Consider the following 22695-nt stretch of genomic DNA (forward strand, 5'->3'; position numbering starts at 1 on the left):
TATATTATTAGAACAATGCTGGTGCATTGGTTAGCCCGAACGGCATAACCTAGTATTTGTAAAGACCTTATTTTATCTTAAAAGCAGTCTTCTATTCTTTTTCCTCCTTAATTCTAATATGGTAATACGCGTTGGTTATATCAAGTTTCGTAAACTATTTTGCTCCGTGTAGCCTGTCTTGGATGCTATTAATCAAGGGTAAAGGGTACTAGTCCTTGATTATCATGTTGTTAAGTGGCTAGTAATTAATGCAAAGTTATTCCTCTCCTCCCTTTTTTAGGATAAATAGGACCCCGTGTCCTATTAGAGACTTTGACTTCTGGATAACCCTAATAGGTTTTTTAGTGTTGATATATTCTTTTAGTAACCTATTATGTTTGTTATTTAGTAGGATTATTTGTTAGTAATCTAACACTTTTCCTTCCTAAATAGGTATAGTATAGTTATAGGGCCCGTGCGGTGGTAGCGCCGGGTTCTTAGGTTTCCTAAAAATATCTTGAAATCAACTGTACTCTTTCGGGACTTTCTAGAGTAGCTTAGTATTACTCGTGACTGCCGTAAGCTACTAAGCCTCCTCCCTATCTCTTTCTTTATTTTTAATAATTTTATAATATTGTCTTGTTTTACTAGTAGCCCAACCAGGGATATTTATTAACTATACTCGCTCTAATAGTTACTTCGTCGCTGTAATAACAGAAATAACTAGACTTCTTTCTTCTAGGGTTATATAATCACCTCTAGGTATTAACCTCCCCGCAGGTTATTTAACTGCCCGCTTAACCTTATCCTACGCGCGTTATTGGCCGCCAGCCCTAACTAGTGCCTTCCTTCTTGTTTATGGGTATTTCTTTCTTTATTAGAGCGTCTTCTTGCTCTAATCAATATCTAGGTTATGATTCTCGAGCCACGGGACCCCTAATACTATATTATACTTGCCTAAAGGGGTCACGTCGAAACTTAGTTCGCAGTGTTTCTTATATACTACCATGGGTAGCAGTACCGATTTGATCGTCAGTTCGAGAGTTCCTAGGTTCTTACCGTTTAATCCGTTAATTAGCGTGGGTATTTCCTTTCTCACGCTCGGCAATTTGTGAAAGCTTATGAATTTAGGGTTTATGAAATTACTAGTTGCTCCGGAGTTGATCATGGTGTTTGCTAGCTATCTGTTAATCTAGATTAATAGTTTAAGGTGTTGTCCTTGCTGCGTTGCCGCTAAGAATCCTGGTGAAGCTAGTTTATCGCCTTCTAGGGATTCTAGCTCCTAGTCGGGTGCTGTTTGATATGGCGTGGGTAGGGGTGCCATCCCTACTTCTTTCTTTATTGTATTATAGTAAATGCAAGGTATTTTAAAGTATCTGGCCCAAGGCTCGAGCGCATGGCCTGGGTGTCGCTTATACCCTCTGTATGAATAGTTTATCCGGTAGCATGGGTACTTGGTGTTATATTAGATATATTTAGGCATAATTGGTTTATGGCTTATTATTTCTTTTAGGGTACTGTGCCATGGTACTGGGCACGTCTAATTATAGCATGTTACCTATGGTTGCTGTTCGTGTTCCGGGTGCTTAGCATGATACTTGCAATTACACTACTTGTAGTAGTAGTACTTGTGGTTAGAGGAACTTAGTCGTCTCCCTCTAGTATTTTTTAGGCTGTTGTAATAGTCCTGGTTATCTCGCCCGCACGTCTCGCAGAATCTCGGGTGCTTATTGCACACCTGTTTATGTTCTGCCTAATCCTCGTGTGCCACTTCCCAGCACGTTAGCTGGATATGATAATACTAAGATGCGATTTGCTGTTGGAGTTGTCGTCGTTGTCCTTGTTCGCTTTCGACTCTCCTGCGTTCTTGGCGATTTTGTTCTGTGAAGCCAGGCCTTTTTCTGTTGCCTGGTAGTCCGAAAGGATCCTCAAATCCTTCTTGAATAGGGTTTTTAATCAGGGTTTCGGGCACCTCAATAAGTTCCTCCCTGCTAGGATCAGGGCCTTCTACTTAAGTACTAAATCGTTCGTCAAGGGGGTCGAAATCCCACGTGATAGCTAGGAATTCGCTGTGCTTCTTTCCTTAAACTAGCTCGGTAACAGATTTATTCCTATAAGTCCTGTCCGACCTCTTAACTCAGTTATTTTGCGAAATCTGTTAGAGTTAATATTCTTTAGTATAGCGCTTACGCGTGAGCCCACGGGCCTTGCTGTTATAACTAGCGTTATATTTTCTAGCCTAGACACGCACGTAGGCTTCTAGCTCTACGTTAGTTATGCTATCAAGGGCTTGTCTATTCCATTTACTTTAATCTAGAAGCAAGTTACTTAGGCGTCCCCTTGCCCTTAGCTCCCTAGCTTAGTATAATATATATCCGACTAGTTCTTTTGTTTCCCGGGTAATTCTTATAGCTTCTTCGTAGGTTAGAGGCATGTCTATACTTTCCGCATGCTCTGCTTCTTCCAGGGATATAGCGAAAGGGTCTTCTTCCTTAATCGCGTTAAGCATTATTAGCTCTGCGGTGGCGTTTAGTTGTTTTCTTTATCTAGAACCTTTATAATTTTTCTAGCCCCGCTTCTTTCTCTAAGAGCAGTCCGCTACTCTATAGCCTGATTTACCGCAGGTAAAGCACAGATTCTCCTTTTAGCGCCGTTCCCTTTCCTTCTCGGAAAGTATCGTATCGAGGTTTATTAGTTAAGGTCCGTAGGGATCACTATATCCCTGATTCCTTAGCTAAAATTGCTATCTAGTATTAGCGCGGTTTCCTCCGGTCCTACTAGATTAATAGAAACGTGGTGCTCGGTATTTGTTACGCTGGTACTAATAGTAACCTCCTTTCCTTGCCCGCAGGTCTTGGAGTTAGTTATTAATTCGTACTGCTCGCTTAACTATTTCTTTAATAGTCTTAGGTCTATCTATAACAGCTATCTTTTTAAGGATCTCCTACTTAAGTCCTTCCTCGAATTGCCTAATAAAGGCCTTGTTATCCCAAGATATACGCGATTATAACTGCGCGAACTTAGACACATAGTAAGACATATTACCTATCTGCCTTAGTTATCTTATCTCGCGTTTAGTATTTCAAGTAGCGTTAATATCGCCAAAGATATCTTCCAAGTATCTCTTGAAAACACTATAGTCTGTGAAGATTTCCTTGGTGTCGTCAGCCATGTCATCCGCGTTAGTAATCTAGTATTCCCTCACGAAGGGTTCAAACTATTTATAAGCCGCCCCGGTAAGGTAAGTAAAGGCAAAAAGAACTTTGTCTCCTTGTCCTGCGAACTTATCCCTATTAATATTAAGATAAGTATCTATCTAGGTCTGCTAGTACCTAAGCTTGGATCAAGTACTGTTAAAGGGTTTAAGGGTTTTAAGCTTTATAGTCTTTATAGTAAGCCTATTACTAAGTTTAAGGACCTGCTCCTAGAGCTATTTAATTATTTCTTATGCTTCGCTAGTAGGAGTAGCATTACATTAATTAAGGTTATTAATTAAGCTATTAATAGTCGCGGCTTAACTATTAAGCTGCTCCTGCATAGTACGAATAACGGACTAGAGTTGCTCTATATTAGTAGAGGGTTGGTTAGCTTGCTAATTTCCTCCAGAGGCCATGGCGATAGTTATTTTAAGTTAAGATAAGACACTCGTGTTGACTAGTGATTAATATATTACGGAAGAACTAACCTTTAGCTTCTTCCTAACCCTGGTAACCTCTCGTAAGCTCGTAACGCTTAACTTAACTTACTTAATCCTTTCTCTAAATAGCTTCACGTCTAACTAGTATAAAGACTAGTCACGGTCAGGGTTAAGCTTAGTTAAAGTAGGCAAGGCCAAGTATCCTACATGTAAAATACCTGTAGAGTAGTTCATACAAGTGTATTACTATTCTAAAGGTAACTCTAAAATAACAAGTTATAATTAATCACGAAGAACAAGTAAGACTAGATACAGTAGTAATAAGTATCCTTAAGTATCCTTCGCTAGTATACTATTTTCTTACCTTTTTATAGTATACTAGATAGTATATCTAATAGGACGTCTTTTCCTCGTATACTATCCTCCTACTATTACCTGGTATATTAAATAGTATACGCACGTGACCGCCGAGATACTGCGCTAGGTAGTAATCAAGGTCACGGTTAGTTTGGCTCAGCTTCTAGCGCCCTGTCCGCTACTTAGTTTCACACCCGTCCACTTTTTTCTATCTATGGCCGTGGCCCCAGGCCCTTCTGCCTGGTTCCCGCCCCGCGGGTCCTGCGTTTCCCCGGGTCTTCGTTCGTGGGGCTTCTCTGTTCCTAGGCTGACACCCCTGGTCCTCTTTCTTGCCCGAGTTTCTGCCTTGTAGTTCCGCCTTGCTGGGTTCTTAACAGTTATATAAGACTATTATAGGGACTACTATAAGGTATAATAGTTAGGAAGGTAGTTATTAAGAACTATTATAAAGACTACTATAGGGGTTAGTAGTTAGGATAATAGTTAGAATAAAGAATATTTAAGGATATTTATTACTACTATATCTAGTTTTACTTTTTTTCGTGATTAATATAAATTATTATCTTAGAGTTATTTTTAGAATAGTAATATACTCGTATAAACTACTCTATAAGTATTTTATATATAAGATACTTAGCCTTACTTATTTTAACTAAGCTTAACCCTAATTATAACTAGTCTTTATAATAATTAAATATAAAGCTATTTAAAAAAAGGATTAAGTAAGTTAAGTTAAGTATTACAAGCTTATAAGAGGTTACTAGGATTAGAAAGAAGCTAGAGGTTAGTTCTTTTATAATATATTAATTACTAGTTAATACAAGTATCTTATCTTATCTTAAAATAATTATTATTATAGCTTTTAGAGGAAACTAGCAAGCTAACTAATTCTTTACTAATATAAAATAACTCTAGTCTATTATTTATACTATATAAAAGTAGCTTAATAATTTAGCCATGATTATTAATAGCTTAACTAATAACCTTAATTAATATAATACTACTTTTACTAGTAATACTTAAGAAATAATAAAATAGCTCTAGGAGCAGGTCCTCAAACTTAATAATAAACTTATTATAAAAATTATAAAGCTTAAAACCCTTAAGCTTTTTAATAGTATTTAATCTAAGCTTAGGTACTAATAGACCTAAATAAATACTTATCTTAATATTAATAAAGATAAGTTTATAGGATAAGGAGATAAAGTTCTTTTTATTTTTATTTATTTTATTAGGGTAGCTTATAAATAGTTTAAACCTTTTATAAGAGAATACTAAACTACTAATATAAATAAGATAGCTAATAATACTAAGGAAATTTTTATAGACTATAATATCTTTAAAAAATACTTAGAAGATATTTTTAGTAATATTAATACTACTTAAAATATTAAATATAAGATAAGATAACTAAGGTAGATAGGTAATATATTTTACTACATGTCTAAGTTCGCGTAATTATAATCGCGTATATTTTAGGATAACAAGGCCTTTATCAGGTAATTTAAGGAAGGACTTAAGTAAGAAATCCTTAAGAAAATAATTATTATAAATAGACCTAAGACTATTAAAGAAATAGTTAGGTAAGTAATATAAATTAATAACTAACTCTAAGACCTATAAGTAAGGAAAAAAGATTATTATTAGTAATAGCGTAACGAATACTAAGTACTATATTTCTATTAATCTAGTAGGACTAGAGGAAACCGTAATAATACTAGATAATAATTTTAATTAAGGAATTAGGGATATAATAATCCTTTTAAACCTTAACTAATAAACCTTAATATAATACTTTCTAAGAAAAAAAGGGAATAGTACTAAAAAAAAAATTTATACTTTACTTATAGTAAATTAGGCTATAAAATAGTAGATTACTTTTAGAAAAGAAAGTAGGGCTAGAAAAATTATAAAGATTCTAGATAAAAAAATAATTAAATACTATTATAGAGTTACTAATACTTAACACGACTAAGAAAAAAGACTTTTTTATTATATCCCTAGAAAAAATAAAATATATAGAAAGTATAGACATGCCTTTAACTTATAAAAAAGTTATAAGAATTACCTGGGAGATAAAGGAACTAGTTAGGTATATACTATACTAAGCTAGGGAGTTAAAAATAAAAAGATACCTAAGTAATTTATTTTTAAATTAAAGTAAATAAAATAGATAAGCCTTTAATAATATAATTAATATAGAGCTAGAAGCTTATATATATATTTAAGCTAGAAAATATAATACTAATTATAATAGCAAGGCCTGTAAGCTTATATATAAGTATTATACTAAAAAATATTAACTCTAATAAATTTTATAAAATAACTAAGTTAAGAAGTTAAATAAGACTTATAAGAATAAATCTGTTACTAAGCTAGTTTAAAAAAGGGAGCATAGCAAATTCCTAGCTATTATATAAGATTTTAACTCTCTTAATAAATAATTTAGTACTTAAGTAAAGAGCCCTAATCCTAGCAGGGAGGAACCTATTAAAATACTTAAAACCCTAATAAAAACCTTATTTAAAAAGGATTTAAGGATTTTTTTAAATTATTAGGTAATAAAAAAAGGCCTGGCCTTATAAAACAGAATTACTAAGAATATAAGAAAACTAAGATTAAATAAAAATAATAATAGCTCTAGTAATAAATCACGTCTTAATATTATTATATTTAGTTAATATACTAGGATAAGACTAATAAGGACTAGGTAATATATAAATAATTTTATAATAAGTATCTATAATTCTACAGAGCCTGCGGGCGAGATAACCAAGATTATTATAATAACTTAAGAAAAACTAGTAAGAAGTAGAGAAGCCTACTTAATTATAAATATTATTATTATTAATAATATAACTACAAGTACTATATTAAATACCCTAAGTATAATTAATAATTATAAGTTACTTGCTATAAATAAAGGTATCTAGTATTATAATATAATACCCTAAAAAATCTAGTAGAGTATAACCCGGTTGTATCCTAGTATATAAAAAATAATATAGAGTATTTATACTACTAGATAAACTACACGTGTAAAAGATATAAAAAATACCTAGATTATGTGTTAGAAACATAGCTTTATTATTATAAAATACTATATCTTTATTATAATATAAGAAAGAAAAAGATAGGACTAGTACTAATACTATTATAGTATAATAAGGTACCTAACTAGGAAATAAAATCTCTAGAGAGTAATAAACTAGTCTTACTAAGGTTTTTAGTAATAATATAATAAGGATAATACCTTAAACTATTAATTTAGGTTAACAGGTAGCTAGTAAATACTATAATTAATTTAGGAGTAACTAGTAATTTTATAAACTCTAAATTTATAAACTTTTATAAATTACTAAGTATAAGAAAGAAAATACTTACGCTAATTAATAGATTAAATAGTAAGAACCTAGGAACTCTTAAACTAATAATTAAATTAGTATTACTATTTATAATAATATATAAGAAATACTATAAACTAAGTTTTAATATAACCTCTTTAGGCAAGTATAATATAGTATTAAGGATCCTGTGGCTTAAGAATTATAACTTAAATATTAATTAGAGTAAGAAAATACTTTAATAAAAAAAATACTTATAAATAAAAAAAAGGTACTAGTTAGGGCTAGTAGCTAGTAATATACTTAAAATAAGGTAAAGCAGGTAATTAAATAACCTATAAAGAAGTTAATACCTAGAAGTAATTATATAACCCTAGAAAAAAAAAAGTCTAGTTATTTTTATTATTATAATAATAAAGTAGCTATTAGAGTAAGTATAGTTAATAAATATCCTTAGTTAGGCTACTAGTAAAACAAGATAATATTATAAAATTATTAAAAATAAAAAAAGAGATAGGAAAGAGGCTTAGTAGCTAATAATAATTATAAGTAATACTAAGCTACTCTAGAAAATCCTAAATAAGTATAATTAATTTTAAGATATTTTTAAGAAATCTAAGAACCTAGTACTATTACTACACGGGCCCTATAACTATACTATACTTATTTAAGAAGGAAAAGTATTAGATTATTAATAAATAATCTTATTAAATAATAAATATAATAGGTTACTAAAAAAATATATTAATACTAAGGAGCCTATTAGGATTATTAGAAAGTTAAAGTCTTTAATAAAATATAAAGTTTTATTTATCTTAAAAAAGGGAGAAAAAGAATAACTTTATATTAATTACTAACTACTTAATAACGCGATAACTAAGGATTAGTATCTTTTAACCTTAATTAATAATATCTAAGACAGGCTACGCGGGATAAAATAATTCACGAAACTTAATATAACTAACGCGTACTACTATATTAGGATTAAAGAAGGAAAAGAATAAAAAACTATTTTTAAAATAAAATATAGTTTTTATAAATATTAGGTTATGTTATTCGGGCTAACTAACGTACTAGTATTATTCTAATAATATATTAAAAAAGTACTATAGAAGGTTTTGCCTAGATACATATATATATATATTAATAATATTATTATTTACTTAGAAATCTTTAAATAATATATACTAAATATATAAGAAATATTAGTAGAGTTATAGAAAGCAAATCTTAAATATAAGCTTAAGAAATATAAGTTTTATATTAAGAAAACAAAGTTTTTAGGGTACTAGATTACCGAGGATAGTATTTAGGTAAAAGTATTAAAGATTAAAATAATTTAAGAATAGCCTGCCCCTAAAAATCTTAAGGAGTTATAATAGTTTATTAGTTTACTAAACTATTACTAATACTATATTAGGAGATACGCCTATAATATAAAACCCCTATTCAAGCTATTAAAGAAAAATATCCTATATAAATAAATAGATAAGTAATAACAAGCTTTTAAAAGAGCTAAAAAAAACCTAACTAATCTACTAGTTTAGAAATAATATAATCCTGCTCTACTTATAATAGTAGAAATAAATATATTAGATTATGCTTTAAGGGCTATAATAACTTAAACTAAAACTAATAGTAAGAAAAAATTAGTAACTTTTTATTTAAAGAAGTTTACACTACTAGAAATAAATTATAATATTTATAATAAAGAACTACTAGCTATTATAATAGTATTTAAGTATTAAAAAATCTATTTAAAAAATATAAGGTATTAAGTTATAGTTAGGTCTAATTATAAAAACCTAACTTATTTTATAATAACTAAAAAGTTAATAAGAAGATAAGCTAGATAGGCCAAACTATTATTATAGTTTAATTATAAAATAATAAATTATAAAGGAACTAAGAACGCGCAAGTAGACGCTCTTAGCTAAAAACTAAACTATAAAAATAAAAAAAAAGTTTAGAACTAGTAATCCTACAAGTTAATAAAAATAAAATACTTAGAAATAACCTTATAATCCTAGCCGCGATAATAAAACTTAGCGGACTAGAAGTCCTAGATAAGGTTAAAAAAGCCTTAAAAAATAATAAGCTTGTGTAATAAATTCTAGAAGTATTAAATAATAGGATTAAATATTAAGACAGTATAATTTAAATTAAAGGATTAATTTATATCTTACTTATACTAATTAACAAGATTATTTTATTATATTATGATAGCCCGACAGAAGGATATTTTAGTATTAATAAAATATGCAAGAAGATCACAAGAAACTATTATATTAAAAATATAAGGAAAAAAGTTAAAAAATATATTAATAAATATAAAAGCTATATTAGGAACAAGCCTACAAGGCATGTTTTATATAAAAAACTATAGAACCTAGAAGTACTAATAAAATTATAAAAATAAATTATAGTTAATTTTATAAGTCCTTTACTAATTATAATATTAGAAAGGGATTATCTTATAGTTATTATAAACTAGCTTATAAAATATATCTACCTAGTACTAATAATAATAATTATAACTATAAAAGATATAGGTCGACTATTTATTAATACTATTATCATGAACTATAGCACGCTAAAATATATTATATTAGATAGAAATAAATTATTTATTATAAAATTCTAGAAATTAGTTATAGACTAAATAAGGATCAAGCTATAAATAATTATTATATACTAACTATAATCTAATAAATAAATAGAAAGAGTAAACTAAACTATTAAGTAATACCTGTAATATTACGTGAATTATATATAAGGTAACTAGGAAGATAACTTGCTAATAGCCTAGTTTGTATATAATAATTTAGTTTATAATATAACTAGTATAACACCCTTTAAAGCTAATTATAAATATTATCCAAGCATATATAAGAAACTATTATAAAAAAAACTAATAGCTAAGCTAACCTCTTTATAAATAAACTAAAAATAATCTAAGCCTAACTATTAAGAGACTTAGAATTTATTAATATATAGATAACGACCTACTATAATAAGAAAAGATCTAAGGAACTAGATCTAGAAGAGGGGGGAAAGGTCTTCCTCTTATAATAAAATATTAAGATAAAAAGACCAAGTGTAAAGCTAGATTATATCTACTTAGAACTATTTAAAATTAAGAAATAACTAGGACTAGTTAATTATTAACTAAAGCTACTAGGTCTAATAAAATATATATACCTAGTTTTTTATATTTTATTATTAGAACTAGTACTTATTAACGCCAAAATTACTAAATATATAAAAATTAAAGAAATAGATAAAGTAAAATATAAAGTTAAAAAGATCTAAACTACAAGCAAGTTAGTAGTAAAACCTGATACCTAGTAAAGTAAAAAAGATATAATACCTCTAAAAATACCTGGGGACCTATTAAGAACCTAACAGGTTACTAGAAAAAGATTTAGGAGTACTACTAGGGATCTTAAAAATAGAAAAATCTATATTTTACTAGAATATTTAGGACTTAATTATCTAATTTAGACTAGTTAAGTCTAAAGTTATAGTAAGCTAAGTAGTCTTATACTTATTAGCAAGGTATTCTAGCTCCTAGTAATTTTTAATAGTTAATAAATCCTTTTTTTTAAGTTACTTAAGAAAAGTACTATTATAGGCTAATATTTTAGTACCATGCTTTTTATTATATTTTTTTATTTAATAAAGATGCTTGATCTTTACTATTACTTGCTCTAATTCCTCTTTTATAGTATCTAGCTTAGCAGAGTATTTAATATTATTTTATTTTATTTTATTCTAGTTACGCTTGTTATAAAAACGTTTTTTATACTTGCGACTAAGGCAGGTATACCATGTATAATTCTTACCTAATAAACTTATAATATAAAAGAAACCAGCGAGGGCGTAATATTTGTAAGAATTATTAATAGGAGTATCTTCTTTTTTAATAAAGTTAGCCTAGAATATAAATTCGTTATAATAAGGATACTTGGCTTTCGGGGTCTTAGCAACTCGGGATATAGTAAACCATCGCGAAGGTAAAAGAAAGAAAAGAACTTACCAACACTAAAGAAGACGGGAACCTATACTACTTATGCTTCTCGGGACGAAAAGCAAAAAAAGGGGGAATAGTATTAAGAACCTAGCAAGGCGGGGTTATAAGATAAAAACAGGGACAGCTATGCTAGTTAAGATAATTAGGAAGAAAAGGATAGCGGGCTAGTTAGGACTATAATTACAGAAAAATAATAATCTAGAAAGGACAGGGACCCTAGAGAGATAGTAGTTTATTGAGAATTACTACTAGGAAAAAATAATAGCTAATAAAGGACTACTATTAAGAAAGGATAATAGTCACGGGATAATAGCTATTACCCCAGGATAATAATCTAGTATACTTTAGTAGAAAGCTACTAGGTAGATAAGAAAAAGCTAAGATAAGTTATAAGTTATATAAGACTATTATAAAGACTACTATAAGATATAATAGTTAGGAAGATAGTTACTAAGAATTATTATAAAAATTATTATAGGGGTTAGTAGTCAGGATAATAATTAAAATAAAAAATATTTAAGAATACTTATTACTACTATATCTAGTCTTACTTATTCTTCGTGATTAATATAAATTATTATCTTAGAGTTACTTTTAGAATAGTAATATACTTGTACGAACTACTTTACAAGTATCTTATATATAAGATACTTAGCCTTGCTTACTTTAATTAAGCTTAACCCTAACTATAACTAGTTTTTATATTAGTTAGATATAAAGCTATTTAGAGAAAGGATTAAGTAAGTTAAGTTAAGTATTACGAGCTTACAAGAGGTTACTAGGGTTAGGAAGAAGCCAGAGGTTGGTTTCTTCCGTAACATTTATAAGTATTTTATATATAAGGTACTTAGCCTTACTTGCTTTAATTAAGCTTAACCCTAATTATAACTAGTCTTTATACTAGTTAGATATAAAGTTATTTAGAAAAAAGATTAAGTAAGTTAAGTTAAGTATTATAAGCTTATAAGAGGTTACTAGGGTTAGGAAGACGCAGAGAGGTCTGTTCTTCCGTAACAAGATGCTTGGCCTTGCTTATTTTCACTAAGTTTAACTTAAATTATGACTAATCTTTATACTAATTAAATAAGATAACTATTTAGAGAAAGGATTAAGTAAGTTAAGTTAAATGTTACAAGCTTATAAAAGGTTACTAGGGTTAGGAAGAAGCTAAAAATGGTTAGTTCTTCTATAATACCTAACCCTGGTAACCTCTTATAAGCTATTCCAGCCGACCCTGGTGGGTCTTACCGGCGAATCTGACCCTGTCGACGATTCTGGACACGGCTCTGGATGACTCGGGCATGCAGTACTCGAATTCGCAACAGCCAGCAGCTGATAAGCAAATATCAATGGGTATATTATAACAACCAATAGGAGGAAATTGCTCCGGAAAATGTGCCAAGCACTGCCAAGCATTATTGTGAGGCTCGTTCACCCCTGGGGCTCAATGTTTTTTAGCCATCTCGCAGAGGGAGGGGTCAGGACAGAACAATCTTTGTACTCTCGACATGCGTACATACAGGCTCCGTGTGATCATTGTGGTGGCAATCACCTAACGCCCATGTACTTGGACGGGTGGGAAGGCCAGCCCTGACTACCAGATTTCAGCCCCAGCATTCCTCCATCCCAGCGCAATTCTTCTCGTACCCATACCCCATTACCGGTTTCAGCTCGGAGTGGAACTCAATCGGGAATTTTTAAGTGGCGCACCCATGGGAAATATATCAACCATGTCTTCCTCGGCCCTCTCTTCAACCTGTAGGCCCAACGTACATCTTCCACGACACCCTGGTTCTCACAGGCCATGGAGCTGAAGCTTCTGCCAAGTGTATGGGCTCTGCTTCTAGTCTTTGCAGATCCCACCCAAGGCGTTACTGTTGGCCGTGTTGGCCACGATATTGTTGGCTATGGCATCACCATGTACAGGCCCGCCTGCGCCTTTGCCTGCAAAGCAACGATCTCGAACCCTCCCAACTGCACCATGCCCTCCGATCATGAGCATATGCATATGAAGCGTCACGGACACTCTCATTCAATAGAGGGATACCCAATGGGAGACGGTTGGATGGTGACAGCATCCCCAGATGCCGAGTGCTACGCGACCAATGATGCCTTTCTGCAGTCAATTGCATATTGCCTACACTCACTCTGCACGAATGAAGCCAACTCCACCTTACAGGGATATTGAGAGATGGACCTTGTTGGTCGAGTACCAAATCAACCACCGCCAAAGATGAGCTACCAGGACGCCCTTTACGCTGTAAATGGCACTCCGCCTATGATCGCAAACTCGTCGGTCATCCTGTATTCCACGGGGTCTTTAACAGAAGAAACACTCTTGATTGAGTATCGGACGTTTTCAATCTTTGACCGGTTGGGAACTACACATTCGCGATATGGGTTGGTCATGCATTCTGGCTGTATAGTCTAGGTATCCAAGAGCAGATGCTAACTTTCTTCCAGGCTTGTTCTCCTCATCACCGGTGCCGTCATCCCCATCGCGTTCTCCCTGTTCCGCTTCCTCCCACTGCCAGGAGAGTGGATGACGAACTTCGAAGCCAAATATGTGAATCCCCCCCTGATCGGCGCCCGACACAACGTCCCCTACCTCTGGAACACTGCCATGAGGCCAACCCGCGAACAAGCCTTTTTCCTCGCATATATTTTGATAATAAACGTGGTCCTCTGCTCCGTCGGCATCGAATCCGCACGCGACAGCACGTGGTATAAGGATCGAGAACGAGAGATTGTTTTCTACGTGAGCAACCGCGCGGGCTATCTCAGCTTCGCCAACATTCCTCTCCTCGTGCTCTACTCCAGCAGAAACAACGTTCTCCTCTGGGTGACAAACTGGTCCCATAGTACATACCTCCTCCTTCACCGCTGGATCGCCATGATCGCCGTAATCGAGGCATGCCTGCACTCAACTATCTATCTCCAGGTCTATGACTCCGACGGCAATCACACAAGCGAGAGCCAGCTCCCCTACTGGTTCTGGGGCATTATCGCTACCCTCTCAATGTCCGTCATGGTCCCAGCTTCAATCCTCCCCATCCGCCAGAAATTCTACGAGCTTTTCCTCGCATGGCACGTCTTCTTCTTCCTCCTCGCGATGATCGGCTGCTTCCTACACATTTGGTACCGCTACGCATGGCAGTGGGGGTATGAAAACTGGATATACATAGCCTTTGCAATCTGGGGGTTCGATCGCGTTCTCAGAATTCTGCGCATCGCCCGGCACGGTCTTCTCGACGCCCAGATTTCCGTCGTGGACGACGACTACATGAAGATCGAAGTCCGCGACGTCAGCGCCGACGGCCACGTCTACCTGTATTTTCCCACGCTGACTTGGCGGTTCTGGGAGGACCACCCATTCTCGGTTCTCAGCTCCACGCGCATCTGCCGGGCAACCCAGCATTTGGCAAATCATCCTAGCTCACAGACCACTTCCTCATCAGGCTCACTACAGGAGCAAGAGAAGGAAGAGGAGATCACCACCCTCAAAAGTCCAGCAACTAACGTCGTTGCCGTTACGGAAAACAAGATCACTGGATCTTCTCGCGATACTCGCCACTACCACGACAGCCTAACATTGTACGTCCGCACACACACAGGCATAACATCTTACCTCCGCACGCCGCGCGCATCTATCCCTGTCCTCGTTGAGACGGGATACTACCCGCGCTCGATCCTAGGATTGGAACCGCATTCTGCGCCGAACGTCCTCGCGTTTGCCGGCGGTGTCGGCGTGACGGCTCTTACGTCGATTCTGTCACAGCATTCAGGGTACCACAAACTCTTCTGGGCCTCCCGGAGTAAAGCGCTTGTCGAGTCTGTCCGGGAGTCGCTGAGCAATGACGAGTTTGACCGGATGAACCCGGTGCTGTTTACGGAGACGAGGATGCTTGACAACCATCCTCATGGAAGAAGATACCCAAACGGTCAATGACGCACCCGTCACCAAGCGCATCCCTCTTCCTCTTCGACAAATGCGGCGTCTCAAATATTAGGCTGAGACTAGTCTTCGTTTCCGGCTTAGATTGCTGAATTACTCTATGGTTTACTAGTTGCTTCATAATATGAATCATTCAATAATCATTTAGGTCTTGTATAGTGGATGCTCAACCTTACATTAGCACCGGCGGAGACTCTATATTCCGTGCCTATAGCTAGATTACTACGGTTTGACAATACCTTTACCGTCTTCGATAGGCATTTCGATCGCCAGATGGGTTTGCAACAGGGACGATGTCTTCTGGGCAGCGCATGCAGGATGCGCATGTTGCATACATGATCCATCAGCTCAAAGTGAAGGGTAATATGATGCGGTCCAAAGCCCCATCCTAACCGGCTATCAGTGGCCCAGATGGTGAAAGCTGAAAACTATACGTGCAGGCACTTTTAATTCGTGTCTCTCTTCGCGGAGTGAATCAAGCCAAGCCAATCGTCTAACTGCATCGACTCAATTCTGCTGAACTGATGGCATTCATTACCATTAGAGGAGACGCCATCCCGATGGCGTCTCAGCCGCACGTTGAGCTGGGGGAGCAACGAGGCACAATACGAGAAAGCTGTCCCTTTTCGCCGAGCGAGGAACGGGATTGGAAGAATCAAGAGCTCACTTGCCAGGATACTGGGTGGGCGTCAAACTTTATCTTGGTAGATCTGATCTGAACTGGTTGTATATAAACTCACCCCCGCCCACTAGAATTCTCCGTGAGCACCACTGCATCAACACCTGCACCTCTTTCGCAATTCCAATCCTGATACGACGCTGCTCAATTCCCTCCTGTTATACTGTAGCCAGAAAAAATAGCATTATCATCATGGACACGAAGACAGAGAATCTGCGCTCTTCTGCTGCACAGTACGAGGGCCAGAGCGGCCAGAACACCGACTTCGCCGACCATGTGATGGTCATAATCTCTGACCAGGAAACGTACTCATTCAAGCGAACAGACATCATCGACCGCGAAGACGATGACGAGAGAACACGTATCTGGGTGCGACCAGGCGCCAGCGGCTTCCTCATAACCCCTACCATCGCCGACAAACAAGGCGAATCTGCCAGCGCAGGCGACCCCAGTGACTCAGTAAAAGCAATGGAGGACGTTCCACCCCCGCCGCCCGATCATCGCCCCGATACGCCGACCCCAGGTGTCGCATCCACGACGCAGCCCAACGATGACCACCCCGCGCCCGCCGAGCCCACACACGACATCTTTCCCACCTTCGATCTCGCCGTGACCATCGCCGCCGTCCCCCCGATCTCCGCCGTCGCAACCTACTGGTACAACAGCTGCGCTGGCGGCGACGTGCAATCCAATAATTGCGCTCATTATCTCTCCGACGCCTTCATCCGCGCCGGGTACGCGGAGCTTGCGTCGGCAAACCCGCATGTAAACGCGCGGTGCGCAACCCCCGCACGCCGGCCCATCCGTGCCCGCGACATGTGGAGCTGGTTCCAGTCCAAGGCGCGCGTGACGCGGCGTACGCTCCCGGGAAGGAATACCGGGTGGTGGGCGATCTTCCAGCTTGACGAGAGTGCGTATTGGGGTGGGCATGTGGTTGTGTTGGATTCGAATGCGTGGGTTTATTATGGGACGGGTTGGTATGGGGCTTGGGCTCAGTATGCGTATCAGTGGTAGGATAGCACTAGGCCGGTGGTGTCTTTGGAAGGTGGTCTAAGCAGGGCTCCTGATTCTGTTTTATATGGATATAGTGGTGATTTTTGTTGTGGTGGTTTCTTCGAGGTCCGCTTGTCAGTATGCTCTCCACAATGTTTGGTATATATTCTTGGTACATTGTCGTTTTATTATTGGAAAAGGCGATGCCACGCGATATATAACGTTGCAAGCAATAATAACAGTTTATCGCAACTAGAGGCTGCTGTGATTATTGAATAGCCGACGCTCATTGATTTGCTTCCCTGGCTTATGTTCAGATCCAGTCGGACCTGGCGCGTCGGGTAATCTGGGGTTTTTCGGCCGAGCCTCGTGGATAGGTAATAGTATCTGCGTTGATGGATTGGCACAAGGCAGTCCAGCCGCTTCAAACAACGATACCTAGATTCAGTCTTTTCTTCACCCTGCTATTAGAGAGGCATACCCGGTGTATATTTGGATACCGATTGGATAGACTAGCGTGTTCTCGTGCAGTATTCAAAGCAGTGATATTGGTTGAAAGTAGGGAGTATCTGGTAATGAGTATAAGGCTGTGATAGTTTAGTCAGAGTTTCAAAAGCTAATTGATTCTATTGCTACTTCAATCAAGCAGTTCTGAATATAAACATAAGCAGCTAAATTCTGGCGAGAAATACCTGGTGGAGTCGGTGAGAGCAGGGGTCAGTTGATAACGACAGTAGAAAGACAAGCAGCAGTTTCTAGTTATCAAAGTCAGACAGCTCCCCAATGCAGCCCGCATCATAATCAGTGTTCCAAGGGACCCAATTCTGCTTGATTCGTTCCTTCTCGTTGTAATCGATGCACCAGCTAGCCCTCTTGCTCAAAAGACTCTGACCCGTGCCGCCTGTCAAGGCTGTGTGGTTGACATTATGAAAGGTGTCAAACAGATAGTTGGCCAGATCCACCGAAGGCGTAAAATCGGCCAAGATCGTGAAATGCTGAATGTCAGAATTCTCGTCCCGCTTGTCGTTCTTGGGATAGTGCCATTCTATTTTTTTGCTCATGCCGTATGCGCCCGCCAGGGCCTCGGCTGCCTTCAGAGCATCGTTATAATCTTGAACCCCCCTAGGCAGGAGATTCTTTGCGACAATGGTGAAACCCTCGCTGTACGCGACGTTGGAGTAGAAGGCCCAGGATGTCGACGCCCACTTGCCAACGGCTTCGCCCATGATGTGTCGCGCGTTTCTTGCCACGGCTGTGGCTATTTCCCCGGTGCCGGTGAAAGCGTCCTTGAGGCCACCTCGGACGTCTGATACCATCACAAGACTGACGACGTAACGGCCGTTCTTATAGAAAAGGGTGACGTAGTTGTTGCGTCCATTGATGGGCCCGACCGCGCGTTTGGTAGTATCAATATCGCCAACTGCATTGGCAGGGACAGCGCCGGTCACCGATTCCCATGCAGAGATGTAGCCATTGTCTCCCAAAAGTGATGCGTTAATGTCAAGAACGGAGGTATCTTGATCAGAGTCGATGATCTGGAGGTCACGGGTGGTGGGACTTGCTAGGGCTGGCGCCAACAGCCCTGCCAAAAAGGCAATGATCGAGATGCGCATAGTGGAAAGAGTTGGAGCTTAGAGTGGAGAATCTCGATCTGAACCTGGATTGAATTGATGAGTATCACAATAACCTAGTTGGACGGTCGTTATGATCTTTTTATACCTTTCTAACTTGTAGCAAATTCTTTTGACCTTTAGTGATATAAAATCATTGCCATGATTACGCATATTGCCCTATTCCACCTGATACCCTATCAAAAAATGAGTAGAACAGTGTAAATTGGTAGGTCGTATGACCCCGACCTAACTCGCCGTAAACGCCTCCCACCACAGCCATGATTAGTAGATTCAACCGGGATAGGCACTGGAGAAACAATAATGGAATGGGAGGTGCGCACCCAATGAGCGTGGATTTGATAATTGGTCTAGCCCACTAGCATAGCTCTCAAGATCTGTGATTTATAATCTGCAGGCCTCTCACGGCCCCGCCCTACAGTCAACGGTCTGCCCGACGGATCCGAATCCATGTGGAGAAGCTGTCAGTTTCACATTGGCTTGAGCCTACTCAGGGGCCTGCTTGTTGTGCCCTGTCTTCCTTCCCAACATCCTCGCACGTGTGGCGCTATCCCTCCTACCACGGTCGACTGGAGTAAGACATTACATCTGTACTTCATCAGTGATTTATATTAACACTTTTCGATTAGTATTTATTGATTAATTGTTCCTAGCAACGCAAATGTACCTCGCTTCTGATCCACGTCTAATGAAAATATGCCATAGCCGTCACAGATAAACGATTGCACTTATAATGAGGACAATATAAAACAGCGTCCGCTGACCGATACATTCTTGCTCTTGCCCTCGTCATTCTACGCTTTGCATGTCCTCGAGTTCTACCCCCCAAGCCCAAAAATGCGTCTTCTTCACCATTTCATGATCGGAGCGTCGCTCGCGGCCAACACCGTTCTGGCCACGATCGAACTCGGTCAGATCGAAACCAATGGAGAAGTCCGACTCAACAGTATGCTCACTTCCCTGTTTTCTGACCCAAACTTGCGACGTGGCTGACAACGAGCAGTTGCCTGGATTGCCGGTGACAACCCATGCAAAACTGCAAAGTACACTGGCATTACGGCAAATGGCGAGAACCCATGTGGGGTTCGCTTCACTCTCAACAACGGGTACACATACTATGAGAAGAACTGTGGTTCCGGGCCGATTGACATTTATAACGATGATAATTCGTTCAACTCGCATTGTCAGGGCAAGGACTGGACCTGCAAGACTAATGGGAACACTATTCGGCAGACATACACCTGCTTTTAGGGGTCACTGCTGATAGTGTAGGAGGGGAAACGCAGACTGGGGTGGCGTATTGACACGGTTGGAGAGTGGGAGAAAGAATTTGTTCTGTTGAGAACGCGCATGTAATCTTAGTTTCCAGATCTCCGTCAACTTATCATCAGTCCAGTATGCTTGTATGATACTCTTTCGAGCCTGTTGAGGAGTAGTGTAGAGTCGATCAAGTACCACCCCAGCGATTACCATGTGCTAACTATACTGTGTAGTGTTGTAGGCGTTGTCCAGCTGCACCTCTCGATGGTGACCCAGTACCTATATTGCAAGGCTACAACAATAAATTACTCTTGATTCTAGACCTACTTATCACGATTCCTGAAGAGCACGTTTGCAGTACACGTTGTCCTCTTTTGGGACTCATGAACACCAAAACTAGTACTTACACCGTTTGTATGGCCGGTGGGACAAACATACGAACAAACCTTACCATTTGGCCTGAAGCATGACACCGAGGAATATCTAATGTGCAGGGACTATGAGTAATCGAGCGGGCATGATCTCGCATCAAAATATGTCTCCAACCTATGCCTCGACACGTTTTGCCTCTTAATATCACTGACAGTAGCCAACATTATCTGATCACTAATATTGACTGTCATCTCTATTTATCGTAGATTGCCCGTACCCATCCGCATCGAGGGCTTCCGCACTGGTCCTATGCCATTTACCTCCCAAGGTCGTTATAAAAGCGCATCTACGGCCCCGAAGCCATTCCTTTGCTACATTCTTACAACTCATATCCGACTCCAGCATGCGTCTCCTACACAACCTCGTCACCGGGATAGCCCTCGTTGGCAACACTGTCCTTGCCACCGTGGAACTTGGCCAGATCGAGAATGGAGCTGGAAAAGCCCTCACGAACAGTATGCTCTCACTCATCCTTCCATTTTTCCCGCTGGCCACAGTAGAAGCTGACATACCCAACAGTCGCCTGGATCGGCGGCGACAACCCATGCAACACAGGCAGATACATTGAGATTAATTCAGCTGGTCAGAATCCCTGCGGCATTCATTTCACTCTGAGCAATGGCTACCGTTACTACGAGGAGAACTGTGGCGTGTCGGATATTGATTTACATAATGAGGATGGCTCGCTCAACTCGCACTGTGGGAAACACTCCTGGATATGCAAGATTACGGATTCGAGGTGGATTCGGCAGACTTGGAGATGTTATTGATTGGGTTGCCTTGCAAGGGTTTAACAATGTTTTGTTGGGCTTGTCATGCTTTGAGGGTTGTTTAGAAACAGATCGCATCAAGAATATATATCGCTCAACATACGTAAAGCTAGTACGCAGACAAGATATATCCACAGTGTTCTCTTAACACTCACGACCACAAAAATACATCGAAACAAATGCATCCCCTCGCAGGACACGTGTCTAGAATCTGTAACTCCGGTTTTTATTCTTGAATCCGGACTGTCTTGCCTCTGCATCATGGCGACCGTCAGCTAATCCAGCCCGACCTCGATACGCTTGATCGCCTCGTCTGCAGTGACCACGTCGCCAAAAAAGAGCATATTGACCAAGCTGGCGTTGTGAGCCTCGTCGCCGCGCGTCGCATTGCCATCCTGCACGAACAGGACTTTATAGCCGAGTTGCATGGCGTCCCGCATCGTCGAATCGCAGCAGCAGTTCGTAGTGGTACCCGTGATGATCAGCGTGTCAATACCCCTAGCCTTAAGGAGCGAATCCAGATCTGATGTCCCCGGAATGAACGCGCTCCATCGAGTCTTTTGCACAGTAAGATCCTCTGGCTGGATGTCGAGGCCAGGCCAGAGAGCATGTTGCGCCGCGCCGACTGAAAACGCCGCCTGCATCCGCTGCACCGCTTCAGCACTCATACGGTCGTAATGCGATCCCCAGCGATGCCACTCGTAGGGATCGACCGTGAACTGCAGGTAGGCGATAGTTCCGCCGGCGGATCGGAGCGCCTGCGAGACGCGGTTGACATTGTTGACGATGTTACGGGCGATTGGTACCTCGAGTAGCGCCCCCTCGCCCATGAAGCCGACCTGGAGGTCGATCACGACATGCGCGGTCCGACGCGGATCGATCTTGAACTTATGATGTCCGCCGCGCATCCAGGCGACGCGCTCGAGGGCATCGGTGGGGATCTGAGACAGATGCATGGTTATGTTTGAACGGAAAGTGGGGCTTTGGAGAAACAGCTGTGTAAATTGTTTTGTGGGAGAGGACAGTTTCGCTTTACATAAATATATCGCTTGAAAGGCGCTCGGGCTTTCTTGCTTGTAGCTACTGGTAAATGTCCGCGGCGCGGCTGTCGTTATTGCGATCTTCAACCACACCGAGTTACTAGCTTACCTACTAGAGCATAAAAAGCATAGAGGCTGCGTGACATTAGCCCCGCGGGCCCACGGAGCTTTTCAACCTCCGGTCTTCGTGCAGGCCTTTTCACGACAGCAACTGTTCTCCTCCACGCTATTCCAAAGTGCCGTGGAAAACAGGGACGATGGCTACCACCGAAGGGCATGTAGATGGTCCTGATTCTTTAGGGGAAAAGCGACCTGCGTCTTGTCTATCCTGCAAGGCGCGCAAGCTTCGCTGCAACCGCCAATTCCCATGCTCCAACTGCACAACACGTAACATCTCGTGCCAACAGCCCGGTCCACGAACTCGGCGTGCCAAAGTGCGAAGAGCCAACCCTCAGCCCAACCCTGCCAACTCAGAAATCATTCAGCGCCTGTGTCGCCTGGAGCACTTATTAGTGGAGCGCCACAATTCGGAATCGGCCCTGTGCACGCCAAGTTCATTATTGCCGGCAACTGCAGCAGACAACT

The 22695-nt window shown here is 38.9% G+C and overlaps 6 protein-coding genes across 6 annotated transcripts; 4 read left to right on the forward strand and 2 right to left on the reverse strand.

Annotated features, from left to right (window-relative positions):
• Positions 1-13154: 13154 nt before the first annotated feature.
• BJY04DRAFT_228278 (ferric reductase family protein) lies at positions 13155-15299 on the forward strand (the record flags this gene model as incomplete). Its single annotated transcript, XM_073718806.1, has 3 exons — positions 13155-13471; positions 13589-13750; positions 13814-15299. 3 exons carry the CDS (start codon positions 13155-13157, stop codon positions 15297-15299), a joined length of 1965 nt encoding a protein of 654 aa, XP_073570478.1.
• Positions 15300-16423: 1124 nt separating this feature from the next.
• Positions 16424-17149, forward strand: BJY04DRAFT_228281 (uncharacterized protein). Its single transcript, XM_073718807.1, has one exon. The coding sequence runs from the start codon at positions 16453-16455 to the stop codon at positions 16996-16998; it is 546 nt and encodes a 181-aa protein (XP_073570479.1). The 5' UTR covers positions 16424-16452; the 3' UTR covers positions 16999-17149.
• Positions 17150-17659: 510 nt separating this feature from the next.
• Positions 17660-18650, reverse strand: BJY04DRAFT_72518 (uncharacterized protein). The gene has a single exon (XM_073720944.1). The coding sequence runs from the start codon at positions 18588-18590 to the stop codon at positions 17733-17735; it is 858 nt and encodes a 285-aa protein (XP_073570480.1). The 5' UTR covers positions 18591-18650; the 3' UTR covers positions 17660-17732.
• A 400-nt stretch (positions 18651-19050) lies between these two features.
• Positions 19051-19884, forward strand: BJY04DRAFT_191178 (uncharacterized protein). Its single transcript, XM_073711607.1, has 3 exons — positions 19051-19182; positions 19238-19554; positions 19612-19884. Exons 2-3 carry the CDS (start codon positions 19446-19448, stop codon positions 19857-19859), a joined length of 357 nt encoding a protein of 118 aa, XP_073570481.1. The 5' UTR covers positions 19051-19182; positions 19238-19445; the 3' UTR covers positions 19860-19884.
• Positions 19885-20643: 759 nt separating this feature from the next.
• On the forward strand, positions 20644-21070 carry BJY04DRAFT_208045 (uncharacterized protein; the record flags this gene model as incomplete). Its single annotated transcript, XM_073713939.1, has 2 exons — positions 20644-20755; positions 20820-21070. 2 exons carry the CDS (start codon positions 20644-20646, stop codon positions 21068-21070), a joined length of 363 nt encoding a protein of 120 aa, XP_073570482.1.
• A 275-nt stretch (positions 21071-21345) lies between these two features.
• Positions 21346-21978, reverse strand: BJY04DRAFT_219138 (cysteine hydrolase family protein; the record flags this gene model as incomplete). Its single annotated transcript, XM_073716507.1, has 1 exon — positions 21346-21978. The coding sequence occupies one exon, from the start codon at positions 21976-21978 to the stop codon at positions 21346-21348; it is 633 nt and encodes a 210-aa protein (XP_073570483.1).
• Between the last annotated feature and the right edge of the window lie 717 nt (positions 21979-22695).

This window comes from Aspergillus karnatakaensis (genome assembly GCF_047715665.1).
Source record: "Aspergillus karnatakaensis strain CBS 102800 unplaced genomic scaffold BJY04scaffold_29, whole genome shotgun sequence".
Lineage (NCBI taxonomy): Eukaryota > Fungi > Ascomycota > Eurotiomycetes > Eurotiales > Aspergillaceae > Aspergillus > Aspergillus karnatakaensis.

Excerpts from the sequence above, each read along its gene's own strand:
- BJY04DRAFT_191178 (XM_073711607.1), top strand. The coding sequence starts at position 19,446 with ATGCGTCTTCTTCACCATTTCATGATCGGAGCGTCGCTCGCGGCCAAC. Across the intron at positions 19,555-19,611 it reads TGGAGAAGTCCGACTCAACA|TTGCCTGGATTGCCGGTGAC; the intron begins GTATGCTCACTT and ends GACAACGAGCAG.
- BJY04DRAFT_228281 (XM_073718807.1), top strand. The coding sequence starts at position 16,453 with ATGGAGGACGTTCCACCCCCGCCGCCCGATCATCGCCCCGATACGCCG.
- BJY04DRAFT_72518 (XM_073720944.1), bottom strand. The coding sequence starts at position 18,590 with ATGCGCATCTCGATCATTGCCTTTTTGGCAGGGCTGTTGGCGCCAGCC.